This window comes from Otolemur garnettii, unplaced genomic scaffold (assembly GCF_000181295.1).
Source record: "Otolemur garnettii isolate 467f Iridium unplaced genomic scaffold, OtoGar3 scaffold00247, whole genome shotgun sequence".
Taxonomy (NCBI): Eukaryota; Metazoa; Chordata; class Mammalia; order Primates; family Galagidae; genus Otolemur; species Otolemur garnettii.
In genome coordinates, this window is record NW_003852642.1 from 1,189,545 (window position 1) to 1,207,192 (window position 17,648).

Here is a 17,648-nt window from a genome sequence, read left to right on the forward strand (position 1 = left end):
AGAATTTATGCAAAATAATGAATAGTCAGAACAGGTAATGTATTATACCTTAATATGAAGAATGATTTTTTTTAGTGCCTTAAAACTGACAGAGGCTTTCAAGGGCACACTGCACTAGCTAGGAAGCTTCATAAATCTCACTGATGTACATGAAACTATTTCCAAGAGAGGCTCACAGAAGTACTTGAAGTTAAAAATATAGTGAGTTTTTTTTGTTTGTTTTTTTTGTTTTCTTCTTGATTATTACATTGTCCAGGGTGAAAATTCTTAGGATGGAAGGAATACCTAGTTCCAACAGTTAGATGCCCCTGGTGGACCCTGAGAGCTCATGTTCAGATACAGGCTTTGTTCCAAGTGCAATCCATGTGTCAACAAGTTTAAGACAAATTCCACAGTTAAAGACTAATTAAATATAGTTTTGAAAGCATATCAGAACCTATTAATTTCACTTTTCCTAGTGAAATGAGTAATTGACATGATTAACATTTTCTGGATATGTGGTACCTTTGTGTATATATGTAGTACTTACTTTAAAGATTCATTGAGATACATTTTATTGGTAGACCTGTAAAATATTTCTATTGAAAAACTAACTTTAAAAATTGTAGAAAATTACAATAGCCCTTAGTAGTAACAAATGATAACTGAAACAAGGTTCTGATAAAAGAAAAAGAAAGACAAGACTATAAAAGATTATAAAGTCTTTTATAGACTTTATGCTAGTGATGTATTTACCTCAATAAAGAGCAAGCCCAGGTATGCCCTCAGTTATGCTTCAGTACAGGGAGGAATTCATAATACGTAAGAAATTTAAATACTTACAGATACTCTCTGTTCACAAACTAATTGCACAGGTTCACAGTAGGAAATCCGTAACTGCTGTTGTTAATGTTCTTTTTGTGTTAAATAAAGAAAAAGTTTATAGGATATAAATGTCAGAATGAGCAATGCACTGATCTGGTTTTAGTGCAGCAGCCAGGCAGGACTATTTTGATCAAAATATGTATTCTACAATTCTTTTTGTCATAATCTTACCTGTTTACAAATGTGCAGTTGTTTTTAGGTGTGGTGACAAGACCTAAGAGATGGCTGCACGGCACAATCAGATCAGCTCATCAGACTCATATCTAATGAATAAAGCATCTTTACATTAAAACAGACACTGAAGGTTCACTAGAGAATCTGGCTGGAGGAGCACCCATTTTGTTTTGTTAAATGCTTAGCTAGTAGGTATGTGTCAACCAGTTTTCTAATGTATGAGATTATAATTCACTCGTTATTTATGTTTCAACCATAAGGCTTTCAGCAAGATGGAATGAGTTATTGGGACTTAAATAAAAACACACATTAAAAATCATTCAAAATAACTGTAGGTAATTTTATGTTCACGAGGTACCAGGATCTGTAAAAATAAACCTGTATTATTCATTATCTCTTTTAATTTGCACAGTATAAAAATATAAATATCTGATAGAAATCACACTGCTAGAAATTGGTAGACTAACACCAACCAACTAAACAAACACAAAAACAGAATTATATGAAACAATCATGAAACTGAGGTTTAGGTCATACCATTAACCAGTGTCTTTCATAGTCTCATTGAGTAACTCTACCACATTAAGACTCAATTTATCTTATCAGACATAAAAATAATTACTGACTATCCGTATCCTAAGGCTTTCCAGCAGAATTAATTCTGGGCACTATTACTTGATAAATAAATATTTGACACCCCCCCACTCATTTCTTCATACACGTAAATCAAAATATATTAAACTTTAACAAATAAAAATGATAAGTAATACCTTTTTCAATAAGAAAAAGCTTTAAACAATTTAATGGTAAGAGTTATACTCTGGAATGGAAAGGGAAAAAATGGATATCAGAACAAAATAACAGAAAAAACTATGACTTATGAGAATGTTAGGACAGGACTGGCTTATTTGGCTGAATGAAGGAAATGCAGTTAGGTAAACAGAATTCAGAGTTTCAGAATGACACCAAAAGGAAAGCATTGAGGATCAGCACTGTTTCAGGGAAGCTAAAACAGAATGGTGTGTAGAAACTGATAAAGAAAAATCCAGGCTACTCAAAGTGTTTCCCATAGAAATACTAAAATCCCCAAGAAGGACTGATGACATGATATGGGCTTGAGAGGACACCTGGGGAAGCCAGAAATAGGTAACTGCAGGTCACTCTGGCCCATCAACTTCTTAAGGCCACTCTTTTTTTCATCGGAAACATACATACAGGTGTGCACACACATATAAATACATATATATTATTCAGTACAATATATATGTTAATATAGATTATCATATATAAATATAATGCATAATGATGCATAATACTGATACATAAAATAGTATTTAATAAACATATATTCATTTGATGTAAACTATATTCAACATTAAATAAATAGACTAAGCTTGTGCAAACAGTTGTAGAACCTTAATCACCTATAAGTGAACTTGTGTTTCTGAAGGTTCTGCAAGGATGAAAGATAAACAAGATCTGAAATTTAAGGGTTTGTCAGCCAAATAAACTGGCATTAAAAGAACATTGAGCAATGCAGCATGGAACCGGAAAAGCAATTTTATCATGTATTCATGTCTTTCCATTTTTCCCACGAATAGATGAATGCAGAAAAACAAAAGGCTGCCGGGAACCTCACCCGGGTGGCCGAGTTCGTCCTCACGGGGGTCTCAGACCGTCCGGAGCTCCAGATTCCCCTCTTCTTCGTTTTCCTGGTGATCTACGGGCTGACGGTGGCGGGCAACCTGTGCATCATCACCCTCACCAGCGTGGACGCCCAGCTGCAGACCCCCATGTACTATTTTCTCCGGCACTTGGCTATCATCAATCTCAGCAACTCTACCGTCATTGCCCCCCAAATGCTGGTTAACTTTTGGCTTACCAAGAAAACTATTTCTTACTATGGATGTGCAGCCCAGCTGGGCGGGTTCTTGGTCTTCATTGTGGCGGAGATCTTCATGCTGTCTGCCATGGCCTATGACCGCTACGTGGCGATCTGCAACCCTCTGCTCTACCTGGCCGTGGTGTCCCCACGGGTGTGCGGGCTGCTGGTGGCGCTCACCTACCTGCAGAGTCTGGTCACGGCCCTGACCGTCTCGTCCTGCGTATTCTCCGTGTCATTCTGCGCTTCTAATGTCATCAACCACTTTTACTGTGACAACGTCCCCTTGTTGGCCTTGGCCTGTTCTGATACCTACATTCCAGAAACAGCAGTGTTTACCTTCTCAGGGACCAATTTGTTTTTCTCCATGACTATCGTTCTAATATCATACTTCAACATTGGCCTTGCCATTTTGAAGATACGTTCCTCAGAGGGGCAACGCAAAGCCTTCTCCACATGCGCCTCTCACATGGTGGCCGTCGTGGTCTTCTACGGCACCCTGCTTTTCATGTATTTGCAACCGAGGACCAACCACTCTCTAGACACTGACAAAATGGCCTCGATCTTCTACACCCTGGTGATCCCCATGCTAAACCCTCTCATTTACAGCCTAAGGAACAAAGATGTGAAGAACGCATTGAAGAGATTTCTGGCTAACCCATGGCAATTGAGCAAACTAATATAAATTGAAAATGAAAGCTATCTTCATTTAGAAGTTTTCATCTCCTCCTAAAAACACTACTGTTAAAAGAAGTAGCAAGAAATGGTTTAAAACTCCATTGATTTTGGTGAGAAAAAATATTAACTATTGTTACATACCCAAGCAACAAAAATCCTAGTATATATGTAATAAGCAATAATTTTAAAAGAAGCACTTATAGATAAAATGTAAATTACTAAGTGGTTTCTGTAACTTCTTAAAAGGAAAATTAAACCTAATAAAGGAGGGTAGAGGCATGTGGGATCTTTTCTTGGTAGGTTGTCAAAGTCCAGATCATTCCAGCTACAGACATCTTGTTCAACTTTTAATTTTCACAGCATTTTATCCATTATATTCTCTCTCTCTTTTTTTTTTTTTTTTTTGAGACGGAGCCTCAAGCTATCCCCCTGGGTAGAGTGCCATGGCTTCACAGCTCAGAGCAACCTCCAACTCCTGGGCTCAAGCCAGTCTCCTGCCTCTGCCTCCCAAGTAGCTGGGACTACAGGCGCCTGCCACAACACCTGGCCATTTTTTTGTTGCAGCCATCATTGTTGTTTGGCGGGCCTGGGCTGGGGATTCGAACCCACCACCTTAGGTGTATGTGGCTGGCGCGTTAGCTGCTTGAGCCACAGGCACTGAGCCTAGCCATTATATTCTCAACTTTTGTGGAACCAGTTATGTCTTGTACTTAAAAATAAATTTGTATCCCAGAAGACATTTGCATGAAAAAACATGGAAAAACAGGCTAAAATATTTTTAAAGGGATTCTTTTTTATTATTATTATTCCTCCTTTCTGTGTACACAAAGAAAAATGTTGACGTTAATCCAAAAGAGACATATTATTATTTTTCCATCTCATATTAAACTTGTTTTGTAGAGTTGTCTTTGTTATGATTCAGTAATAACAAAAATGCTTCTTTCGACTTTTTCTTTCAATGTGATTAGAAGTGAAATGTTATTAAACAAAGAAAAATACATTGTTAATGATAATCAAGAGCATACTGGCCAAAAAGTAGAAGCTAATAGTTTTTATGCAGCGTATCTCTCTGTACAAGTGAACGTCTAGCAACATACAAAAAAACAAGGAAGAGTGAGAGATACATGTGAGGTAAAGGGAGTGTCTTGAAAGAAACTGTATTTGTGATATTTTTAGGGAGATCAGAAATAAACCTAATTCAGGGACAGTGGGGCTCCGATCAGCAAGCCACCTTCTAACTTAGTCTTAAAAGAAGCAGAATAGGTGGCACCTGTAGTTCAAGGAGTAGTGTGCCAGCCCCATATACCAGAGGTGGTGGGTTCAAACCTGGCCCTGGCCAAAAACTGCAAAAAAAAAAAAAAAAAAAGACAAAGCAGAATAGCTGAAACCCATCCCCACAACAAAAAAATTACGGTCTCTGATTGATATTTTTGGTGTCAAGAGATAACAGCAACTGCAGTTTGATAGAATTAGTCGTTATGCTATTTCTGTATATATTTATTTATTTATTTATGTGTTTTATTCTACTTTATTACCGGGTATTTGTCTTTACCAGCTGATATAGCTGCAAATGAAGAAGAATACTTTCCAGTAGAAAGCAATTCTCTTTGGGTCTAAGGGAACAGAATTGGAGAAACAGGGTTAACATATTTGTACCAATGTTACACATATTGTCAGATGAACTTAGGTCAGTATTTTCTACTTTTTAATTTAGGTTACATATGTGTTTTTCTATTAAAAAAATAGTAATTATGTTGTCTATTGTATTAGTTTTCTGTAGCTTCTGTAAGAAGTCGCTATAAACATAGTAGCTTGAAATAACCTTAATTTATTATCCCACAGTGCTGTGGGTCAGAAGTTCAAAATGGGTCTCTCTGAGCTGAAATCAAGGTGCCAGGAGTCTGTGTTGCCTCAGTAATTCTCAGAGATAATATGGTCTCTTGATATTTTTTCCATATTCTATAGACTGCCTACAGGCCTTGGCCAGTGTTCCCCGTCCAGTCATCAATCTCATCACTCTGACCTCTCCTTCACTGCTGCATCTCCTCCCGCCCTTGTGCTAGGTTGGACCGACAGAAACAACCCATGACAGCATCCCCATCTCATGATTCTTAATCATATCAGCAAATGTCTTTTTCCATAGAAGGTAGCATTTTCACAGGTTCTGGGGATCAGGAGGGCATTATTCTACTTAGGCCTATTGTATGAAACTGGTCGATCTAAATCTCACACCAGTTGTGTTCACTAGTACCTAATACTGTGCGCTCACAAGTTTTCATACCATATGCCCTTTTATATATTGTTCACCTACAAAATCTGTGCAAAACAAATTATGCACAGAACCTTCTTTGAATGAAATATTATTCAGAAATTATTTGGATCCAAGCTGCCGAAATTATATATTTAGATACACACAATTTTTTTTTTAATAGAAGAGACTCCATTTTAATTCTGACAACTGTCACATTTTCCCTTTTTAAATCAAGATCTTTTTGCAAAACACCAATGGTCAGTCATCCTGTAACTAGGTTGTGATGCCCTTCAGTGCTAGAATGAACTTGTTCCAGTTTCTGGTCTCATCCCACATTCAAGGGAGTGATTGACAATGATGGGCAAGTGTGAAAACACTTTCAGCCACACTTGAGCAATAAGGGAGGTATAAGAAGAGTGATTCTCTGGCTAGGTCTACCTGGGTTCAATTAATCAGTTCAGTTTTGTCTATTCTATAGCCATTTGGCCATCACTTCAAAGTGGTGGGCCACCATCATTCTGTTAGGAATAATTTAACAAGTAACAAATAACATACACAATATTTAGGGGAAAAAAAGTAAAAGTAATAATAATGTGATAATTTCCATTTTTATAATAGTTTTGACCCATGAATTGAAGTACTCCCCTTGGGAAGCTATGCACTGATGCCAAGGCCTAGTCCATACTTCAAAGCAATTCTGGAACTCTTTCTGGAATGACCACCAAAGCTGCTGTGGTATTACCCGTGATATCCTGAATGTCAACACAGTATCTTCCTTTCAATATTTCCTTTATCTTTAGGTAAAGATAAAAGTCAGTTGGGGCAGCGAAGTTGACTAAGGGAGGTGTTCCAATACAGCTATTTGTGTCCTGGCTAAAAACTCCCTCGCAGATAGTCCCACATGAGCTGCAGCACTGCCATGACGGTGATCTCAAAACTATGAGTTGTTGGCCAAGATTTTCAATTTAGATTGATTCTAGAAAATTTTTTGTATGTAAATTTAGAAAAATAAACCTAATTTCTTTATCCCATCAGTTAACAATTAGAAAATGAAACTGAGAGGCGGCACCTGTGGCTCAAAGGAGTAGGGTGCAGCGCTATATGCTGGAGGTGGCGGGTTCAAACCCAGCCCCAGCCAAAAACTGCAAAAAAAAAAAAAAAAAAAAAACTGAAAGAAAAGTAGTATGTAAAATCATAAATAAAAGCCTAAAATATGAATAAAACTAATGAAAGAAATTCAAGATCTGATAATGATATACATCAGAATTTTAAAAGTCATTTAAAAAAGGTAAGTCAGTGACAGTTTATGAGAAATATGCCTATGGAATGGAAGACTTAATAATGAAACAGTGCTGAATATCTTTAAATTGATCTATAGTTTTAATGTAATCCCAAATAAATCTTTCCTCTGTCCTTCTCCTCTTCCTTCTTACATCCCCCTTTCCCTCCTTTCTTTCCTCCCTGCCTCCCTTCCTTTCTTCCCTTCTCCCTCCCTTTCTTCCTTCCTTCTTTCACTTCTTCCTTCTATAACATTTGAGCTGTTTGTAAGTATTATTCAAAAAGGCAAAAGGGGCCTGGCAGATGGCTCTCACCTATAATCCTAGCACTCTGGGAAGCTGAGGCAAAGGGTGCTCAAGCCCCCAAATTTGAGGTTACTGTGAGCTCTGATGCCACAGTACTCTACCCAGGGCAACAGAGTCAGACTATGAAGAGTCTCTATGAAGATAGAGAACAAAAATGAAGTTTACACTACATATATCATCACCTAACATAAAGCTCTAGTAATTAAAAAAAACTACTAGCATATTTTCCCAAGGACAAACAGACCAATCAATGAAATAAAATAGTGATTCCAGGCAACGATTCATACATATACATGGGCCATTATGAAAGTTTTGAAATACATGAAAATCAAGAAATATCACCTATAAACTAAATAAATTGAAACCTGTATAGGTGAATCAGAAAGTACACCATACACTCTGTTATTTAGAAGTAAAACAAAAGACCATAACACAGTCTATTTGAAAACTTTCATAGTGATTTATATGGTATCAACTGACAAATAACGCAGGCATCACTATTTTCCAAAAAAAAAAGTATTATCTTTTTGATAAATGTAATTGAATAATTTATACATCTATTTTGAAAAAGAAAAAGAAACTACCTTGTACCCTGTTCAATCAATTCCAGATAGATTGGATATCTAGATATGAAATAAAAACAATAAACCTTTTGATAAAAACATACAGGAAATCGTTGTGATACTGGAATATGTACAAATTTGTAAGCAAAAGACACAAAGAAATAACAGATAAGATTAACACTTAATTTGGGGGAATTTAAAGTTTTGCTCATCTGAATTAACAGCGTCAAAAAGATATCTCTAGTAGTGGCAGAAGATATTTTTTATCCCCTCTACACAATCACACATAGATTTCTGACAGGATTTGTATGCAAAATTTTAAAATCATACTCTTACCCACAAATAATCACCTTAAAACCTAATAGAAAGGTGGAGAAAAGACATGAATGGATACTTGTTGGAAGAGAACATGTAAATGTACATTACACATATGAAAATGTTCTTAATTTTATTCACATTAAGACAATGTAAATTAAAATAACAGTGAAATCCACACCATGCAGAATTGCTAAAAAGAAAATTTAAAAAATTAATCCTGGACAAGGATATTTAGCAATGATAACTATTATGTCCTGCTTGTTGGAATGCACATTGGTATAACTACTCTAGAAATGCTGAATATGCATATTTGGTGACTTTGAATATCCTGTCTAGGGGATATACCCAGACCGAAATACAGGTCTGTTAAACATAGCGTGCAACAGAATGTTCAAAATATCACTGTTCATAAGATCTTCAGAATAATGAATAACTTAACTTGTGGGATATTTCTAACATTGAAATGTGCACAGAAGTGTGACTGAGCAATGCAGAACTACCCGTGAAAATGTATGAATAGAAAATCCAGACACAGAAAAGTAACATGTAGAATTTCATTCACCTAAAGTAACAAAAATAGCTGAAAGCTATGTTGTGAGCAGTCAATATAACAGTTGTACATTTTTGCATGCATGTGGGTAAGTTCACGGTGGGAAAGAGAATAAAGAATTCTCTCAGGTTCCAATAATGTTTCAACTTTTTTTTTTTTTTTTACTATTTATATATTGATTCTGGTTACATATGTGTGTTAAGTTTGTAAAAAATATACTTATGATGCACACATTTGACTGTATGTATATTGAATTTCCTTAATATATCTAAAACGCCACTAAATAGAGGGAAAGTTACAGTTACAAATTTATATGAGCTGCCCTTGTGAATTTTTAAAACAATGCAATAGGCAGTGTTTGAAGATTTCTCCATTGTATCCTCAGCCACCAAGCCATAAAAAGCCACTGAATTGGAAAAGGAGCATTAGAGCTACAAGGAATACTAACAGGCATGAACTACAGGGACAATGTTTTATTTACAGATCTCTAGGTTATGATACAGAAGACTTATCCAAGAATAGTTGTGAGAAGGTAGCTAATATAACTTTACTCGAATAGGAATATAAAAGTACTCTGTATAATTTGCGGATATCCCATTAGCTTTGTTTGAAGCTTTTAAATGCTCTATGCATAATTTAAAAAATTACAATCCCTATCCCTAGTGAAAATCTCAAAGGAGTAAAGAAACCCATAAATTATTCTTACTGGGTTATTTTAGGAACACAGGAGCACAGAGAGATTCCTCATTAGAGGTGAGTAGACTGCTCCTATTTCTGTGATTGTATCTCAGAGTTCCAGTTACTATTCATGGCCCTGTCTTCCTTTAATTTTTATTATTTCATAATTGATCTAGGTTTCTTAACAACAGCTTTAGCAATGTACTTTGATAAGTGAAGTTTCTGGGCCACTATAATGTTGTAATCATCTTTATTATAATCTTTGGTGAAAGCTAGGCATTTACTTTTGGGTAGTTAGCTGATCATCATTGAACTGTAAAAGTCAAAATCAAAATCAAAAATTAAATCTTATTTGCAAAGCACCAGTTTAGCTGGTGGTTAAACCAAAGCAAACTATTAAAGCCTCTGTTTGCTATACAGTCCTTCCATCACACTATCATCTCTAATTAGCAGGAGGACAACCCCTCTGCCTTACCTGCTTAGTGGAGTCTTGAAATTCCATAAAATTATCTCCAGAATGATAAAATGCTCATTAATGGAGATCAGAACTAAATATCAGAAAGCAAAATTAAGGAAAGATCAGTCCTTTCAAAATTATGTATTATGTATTTCACTTAAGATCAAAGTATTTTACCACTCATTTATTTAGTGGCTCTTTATAAACCTCTCTTGTTCCAACTCATAAATTACTTTGATGTGTAAGTAATTATGTGTCAGTGAATATTTTTTTAATGTCTCACTGCGTAATACATTGATTTTCAGGTGTCTTAGTGCTAAAAGCTGTATTTGGAAGGGGTGGTGGCAGGGCAGAGGACTGAGTTAGCACATCTACCTCTCCACCTGGCCCTGTTTTTTAGTGAATGCCCAATGCTAAGATCTGCCTGGTGTATTTTTTGTACGTTTTGAGAGTCTGATAAAATACACTGTACCCTATGATAGAATTAATGTACACTGCTATGATTTAATAAATAACTAAATGAACAAAAGCAAGCTTAAAAAAAAATGTTGTTGGAAAACAAAAGGATGAAATGTCCAGAACCAGGTCACCTTCAGGAAATCGCATCAAATAGTGTAATTATACATAAAACCAAGGGAAAAGACTTTAGTATTTTAAATAGAAATCTGAAAAAGTTTAGAGAAATGGCTCATATCTTTTCCCATTAATAAGGAAACTACTATTTGCTGTCATGAATGTAGAAAAGAAAGCACCCTTGTGACCCCTCATTTATGCAGGAAAACTTAACTTATACTTTTTTTATATTCATCAAAGTATGTGTAAAATTCATTGTCTCTAGAAAATTAATTTAATGTCTTTGAATTAAGTGAAGAACATGTCAGTAGTGGCAAGAAAAGGCATCAGATAGCCAATGCTCTATAAGCCTTCATGATTGTGAGACAACCATAGCTTCTGACTACGTCCATAAGTTCTTATGGAAATACATGTTTTATTAACAGTATTAGTCAAACCCAAGGAATGCTGATGCCATTATAATTACACAGTGGCCATAAGATTCCATTTTATTTAACAAACAAAAATGAATTACCTATGCACAACAAAAAATATTTTACATTACTCAAAGAAGTAGTGAACAATAATACATAATCGTAATAGACATTAATCGATGATTGTTTAAAATTGAAATCCAGTAAGGACAAAGGAGACAGTAGATATTTCCATTCAAAATGCACAGCCATGACTATCTAGGTCCAGAGCATCTTCACGGCCTGAAAAGGAAACTCTCATATGCATGAAGGGATGAGTAGATACATTTTTCTCCCCTTTCCCTTTGTTCTCAGAAACAACTAATCTGTTTTCCATCCCTGTAGATTTGCCTGCCTATTCTGACAATGTTATATAAATTGAACTGTGCCATAGGTGTCCCTTTATGCTTGACTTGTCCTTAGTATTGATGACTTCAACGTTCACTCAAGCTGCAGTGCTTATCAATACACTATTCCTTTTATGGATGACTGATATTCTATTGTATAGGTATACCACACATTTCACGTACATGTCAGTAATGGACAGTTGGACTGTTTCTATCTTTTGACTATTTATGAATAACTCTCCCATTAATGTTTTTGTACCAGTTTTTGTATGAACAGGTATTGTTTCTGCTGTGTATCATTTGTGTCTATACAGAGGAGCAGAATTGCCAAGTCATAATGGTAATCCTGTATGTAATTTAGTAACAAATTGTTTTCACACTGTATATGTCATTTTACAGTCTTAAAGAAATTGTACATGGGTTTCAATTTCTCTACATCCGTGCCAAGATTTGTATTACAAATTTTGCCTTTCTTTTTCTTTCCCTTTCTTTTTACAGCCACCCTAGTGTGTGTGAAGGGGTATGTCTTTGTGGTTTCCATTATATTTCCCTTATGAAAAATGATGGTAAACATCTTTTCATATGCTTCTTGGCCATTTATCAGTCTTCAGTGAGAAATGTCTATTCAATTCCTTTGCCAGTTTTGAAAAATATTATTTTATTATAAATTAACAAATTGAAATTGTATAAATTTATTAGGCACAAAGTTATTGTATGATATCTGTATACAATGTGGAATAATTAAATAAGACTAATTAATAAATATATCACCTCAGATACTTTTTATTTTGTGTGGTGAGAACTTTTTGAAATGTACTCTCTTAGCAATGTTGAAATACACACAATGTCTCAAAAAGCCATGGTACATAGGGATAATGGGAAATCATATCTAAATTGACCTTGATTTACAAATATTTATTACAAAATTTTATGAAAAGTTGGCCAAGACATAGAGAATATTTTGTAATTCTATCTTCAAATTTTTAAGGATCCTCCATACAGTTTTCCATAGTGGTTGTACTGACTTACATTCCCATCTACAGTGTGAAAGATTCCCATTTCTCCTCATCCTTGCCAACCCTTGTTTCATCTTTTTTGAAAAACCCATTCTGACAGGTGTGAGGTGATGTCCTCATTGTACTGTTAATTCGCATTTCCCAATAATTAATGCTGTTGAGGATTTATCATATTCCCACAGATCATGTAGTCTTTAAAAGATAAGTCTATTTCAGATCCTTTCTTCATTTTTCTTAAAATCATGTTATTTGTTTTCTTGCATAGATATATTGAATACATGTGTTAACGCACTATTGGATATGCAGATTGCTTGTGTATCTTTTCAAGTCTACAAGTTGTGTCCTCCCGTGGTGTTTCCATTGGTGTGCGGAAGCTTCTAATTTTGATGTAATCCCATTCACTTATTTTTCCTTTCTTTGTCTGAGCTTTTGGGTTTCTATCTAAGAAATTACTGCTCAGAACAGTATCAGGGAAATTTCCTTCCATCTTTTCTTCTAGGGGATTTATTTTTTCAGGTCTTAAAGTGAAGTTGTTAATCCATTTTGAGTTGCTTTGTCCTAGTGTATGACACACAGCCCAATTTCATTCTTCTGCATGTGAATATCCAGTTGAAAGACTGTTCTTTTTCCATTGTGTGGGATCTCTTTTGTTTGTATAAGTACCAAAGCTTTATAATATAATTTGAAATCAAGTAGCACTATGTTGCCAGATTTATTCTTTTGCTCAAAATTGTGTTGGCTATGTAAATATTTTTATGGTTCCATATGACTTTTCAAATTTTGTTTTTATTTCTATGAGAAAGGACATTGCAATTTTGTTAGGGATTACACTGAATCTACAGATTCCTTTGGATAGTGCGGGCCTTTTAACAATATCTTTCCTTTGCCCAATTTTGAATTGAATTGTTAGTCTTTTGTTATTAGATTATTGAGACCTTGGTATATTCTATGGCTAATTTCCAGGTGTATGAGTTGTCATTTTTTCCTCATTTCATAGATGTGTTTTTATTCTTTGATAATATCCTCTGATACACACAAGTTCATTTTTTTTTAAACTGTCAATTTAAAATATCAAAATATAAATTTAATAGAAAAATTTAAATGTCTTACTTTTGTTACTTGTGCCATTGGTGTCATATCTGAGAAATCTATCAGGAACTCAGATGAAGGAGGGACACCTGAGCTGCCAGGAACTGGAGTAGCTAATTAAAGCAATAAGCCGTGCATGGGAGAGTCCCACCTATAATGTCATAGGGGAAAGTCCAGACTTGAGAAAGCAGCCAGCGCTCCTCTTCCATTTCCTACAGAGAACCGGCACATAGGGTCAGGTGGATCAGTGAACACATGGAGGCTGGGTCACTGCTGAGGGAGCCCCAGAACAGTAGGCTGTGGAAGTTTCTTGGACCCTGAGGTGTAACTCTAAATGCAGGAAAGATTAGGCGGGATAAGAGTGAAGTATGAAGAATACTGAGCAGTGGGAAAAAGTGGCTTCAAGGTTTCCTCTTCCTCTTCCCATAGAAGGTCTCAGCATTGACACCAGGACAATACTTGTGCTCTCAGATAATGAGACCTAGGAATAAAGCCACCAGGGTAGGAATGAAAATAAAGGCATGAAAGGCTCCATGGCAGTGATCCTTTCTTGGAAATGTGTGGTTAGGTGATAATGTCATTGCATGAACACTGCGGAATGCACTTACACAACTGGAGTAGCCTGCTGCTCCGAGGCTACAGAACCTGTGTGCGTGTCACTGTGCTGAAACCGCAGGCAACTGTGACATCATGATAAGTATTTGCACATCTAAATGTACCTAGGCCTAGAAAAAGTATAGTAAAATATGGCATTAACAACAACAACAAAGATACACCTAAATATGGCAGATGCCACGAATGGGAATTTCAGGATTGGAAGGTTTGCTCTGCGTGTCAGTGAGGGAAGGGTGAATGGGTATGAATTTCTAGGTCTGCACACTACTGTAGACTCCACAGAGTATGCAATGAGTCTACACTAAATTTACAAGAGAATTATCCTCCTCAATAATAAGTTAACTCTGGCTTACTGAAAGCCACTTCATAAACATGTAAATTTTTTGAAACTCTTTTGTACTAACAGGTAGCTTAAAACACAAACACATTATACAGATACACAAAATATTTTGTTTCTTTACATCTTGCTTCTATAAACTTTTTTCTACTTTTTAATTTTAAATCTTTTACATTTTTTGGTTAAAAATCAAGACACACACACACACACATCATCCTAGGTCTATACAAAGTCAGGGTCAACAATATCAGTGTCTTCCTCCTCCACATCTCATCCCACTGCAAAGGTCTGTAGCAGCAGTAACACATGTGGGGCTGTCATCTCCTCTGACCACTGTGTCACCTCTGGTGAACCTCCTGAAGGACCTGTGTGAGGCTGTTTTACAATTTACATTTTTTTTTAATTAGAAGAAGTGCTCTTTAAAATAAGGATTCAAACATACAATGGTAGTAAATGCATAAACTAGCAACAGAGTCATTTAGCACCGTTGTCAAGGATTGTGTACTATGCGTTACTGTATGTGCTTTCCTGCTATTCACCTGGCAGCTAAGTAGATTTGTTGGCACCAGCATCACCCACAAGCATGTAAGGTGTTGTATTACAGCATTATGAAAACTACAGTGTCATTAAGTGATCAAATTTTTCAGATTCATTATCATGTCTGAGCACCATAGTCATAGATGTGTTCTGTCACTGACCAAAATGTTGTTATGGAGTGTGTGACTATGCACGGAAGAGGGTCACTGGGCAGGGAGGCTGGATTTCTCCACAGCACTCCACCTACAGATTACGGGGCTTTGTGGGTGCAGTCTGGTTAGGATAAGACAGCTTTGTCCCCTGACGCTTGTTAGGAAAAGCCTAGGACCAGCCTAGGTGGACAGACTATATGTGTAGGGTGCACAAAATCACACAGAGGTTTTTAACCAAGAGTTGAATTCCTAAAAACCACTGCTAAATTCAAGGTCATGAAGATTTACAACAATATTTTCTCTTACTAGTTGATGGTTTTGTCTCTTAAGAGTTAGGTATTTGACCCCTGTTGAGTTAATTTTTGTACATAGTACAGGGAAGGGACCATCTTGATTCTTTTACGTGTGAATATTCAGTTGTCACTGTATCATGTGGTAAGGAACTTTTTTTCTCCAGCGAATGATTTTGGCACTGTTGTCACAAATCAATTGGCTGTGGATATATAAGTTTAGTTCTGGAATCTCAATTCTATGCATTTTTCCTCCAATTCCTTTACCACTGCTCTCTTTCTTGTTCAATTTATTTTTATTCTAATATATGCCATTGGATTTCCTTCCCCTTTCATCAACTATTTTGTTGTTGTTGTTGACATGGTTTTTATTTTTTAGTGGTTATCCTGGGGATTGCAATTAAACTCTTAAATTTATAAAACCTAAGTTTTATTTCAAAACATTAATAATGCACAAATGTTTTGTCACATAGATGCCTTATGAAATGCATAGAACTGATATGATAGTGTCCTGGCACCGGGATATTGTTCATTGTACCCGACAGGTAATTTTTTACTCCTTGCCCTCTCCCAAGATCCCTCCTTCTTATTCTCCAATGTCCTTTTCCTCTCTCTGTGCCCATGTGCTCATTGCTTAGCTTCCAATTGTTAGAGAGTATATGTGGTGGTTGTTTTTCCATTCCTGAGATACTTCATTTAGGATAATGGACTCCAGTCCAATCTACATTTCTGCAAAATATTATTACATGCCTCTTTATAATTGATTAATACCCTAGGGTGCTAATATACATATATACCACATCTAATTAATCCACTCATGAATTGTTGGGTCCTTAGGAGGATTCCACACCTTTGCAGTTGTGAATTGTGCTGCAATAAACATTCGAGTGCAGGTGTCTTTTTGATAAAACAACTTCTTTTCCTTTGAGTAGACAGTTAGTAGTGAGATTGCTGGATAGCAGGGTAAACATTTCTTTCTTTCTTTGAGGAATTGTCATACGGTTTCCATTGAGGTTGTAGTAATTTGCAGTCCCACCAACAATGTGAAATTTTTCTTTCTTTCTGAATCCATGCCAGCATCTATTGTTTTTTGACTTTTTAATAATGGCCATTCTGACAGGGGTAAATTGATATATCATTATGATTTTAATTTGCATTTCCCTGATTATCAGGGATGTTATAACAATCAAATTTTAATTAATGCCTATTGAGCTTCAATAATATACAACAACTCTTCTACAATACAACTCTGCTCACACTTTACTCTGTTAATTCACAGATTAAATCTTCAAACATTATGCACAAATTATCACGAATTCATGAATATTGTTATATATTTTTTTATTTAAATCAAATAGAAAAAAGATAAATGAAAAGTTGCAATACCTTCCCCCCAAAATAAAAACAATAAGCCCTAGATTTTCTACCATCTATATGTTCTCCTTTTCAGTTACCTTTATTGTAGTTCATTTTTGTTTTTAATTTCAGAATGTGACCGGGTACACCCTGGCTACTTGGGATCTTTTCTAGTCCTACACAAAGCTTAACAGTATTTTTATTGTGGTTCTTTATTTCTTTATAAGACATCTAGTTATTGTCTAAGTGGTCTTTTACTTCATTCTAAATCTTTTTTTGGTATTTATTTCAGGGAGTGTTTACTAGTGATGAGTCCCTCTAATTTGTTTAGGTCATAATTATCCTTCATATTTGTAGAATAGTTTTGTCAAGTTTATAAGCATTGGTGGCCTTTAGTTTTTTTCAGGACTTCAAATATGTCATTGCACCTTCTAGCCTCCATAGTTTCCTTTTTTATTTTTAATTTTTTTTGTTAAGTCATATACACATAGATCATGTATACAATAATGGTTTTATGGGGTACAATGTGCCGATTTTATGTACAATTTGGAATGTTTACATCAAACTAGTTAATATAGCTTTCACCTCATTTCCTTAATTATTGTGTTAAAACATTTATACTCTATACTTTATAAATTTGACATGTACCCGTGCAATATGTACCATACATGAAGGTCCTCCCCTTCCATCCCCCTCATCTTCTCTCCTTCATCCTATTTGTGAGGTAGAATCTCACTATGTCACCCTGGGTAGAGTGCTGTGGCATCACAGCTCACAGCAACCTCAAACTCTTGGGCTTAAGTGATTCTCTTGCCCATAGGTACCCACCACAATGCCCGCTATTTTTTTTTTTTTTTTTTGTATTTATCATTGTTGTTTAGCAGGC

General features: G+C 35.7%; 1 protein-coding gene across 1 annotated transcript; it reads left to right on the forward strand.

Moving 5' to 3' along the window:
• Positions 1 to 2,639: 2,639 nt before the first annotated feature.
• On the forward strand, positions 2,640 to 3,605 carry LOC100947219 (olfactory receptor 8J2-like). The gene has a single exon (XM_003802463.1). It carries the CDS (start codon positions 2,640 to 2,642, stop codon positions 3,603 to 3,605), a length of 966 nt encoding a protein of 321 aa, XP_003802511.1.
• Positions 3,606 to 17,648: the final 14,043 nt, after the last annotated feature.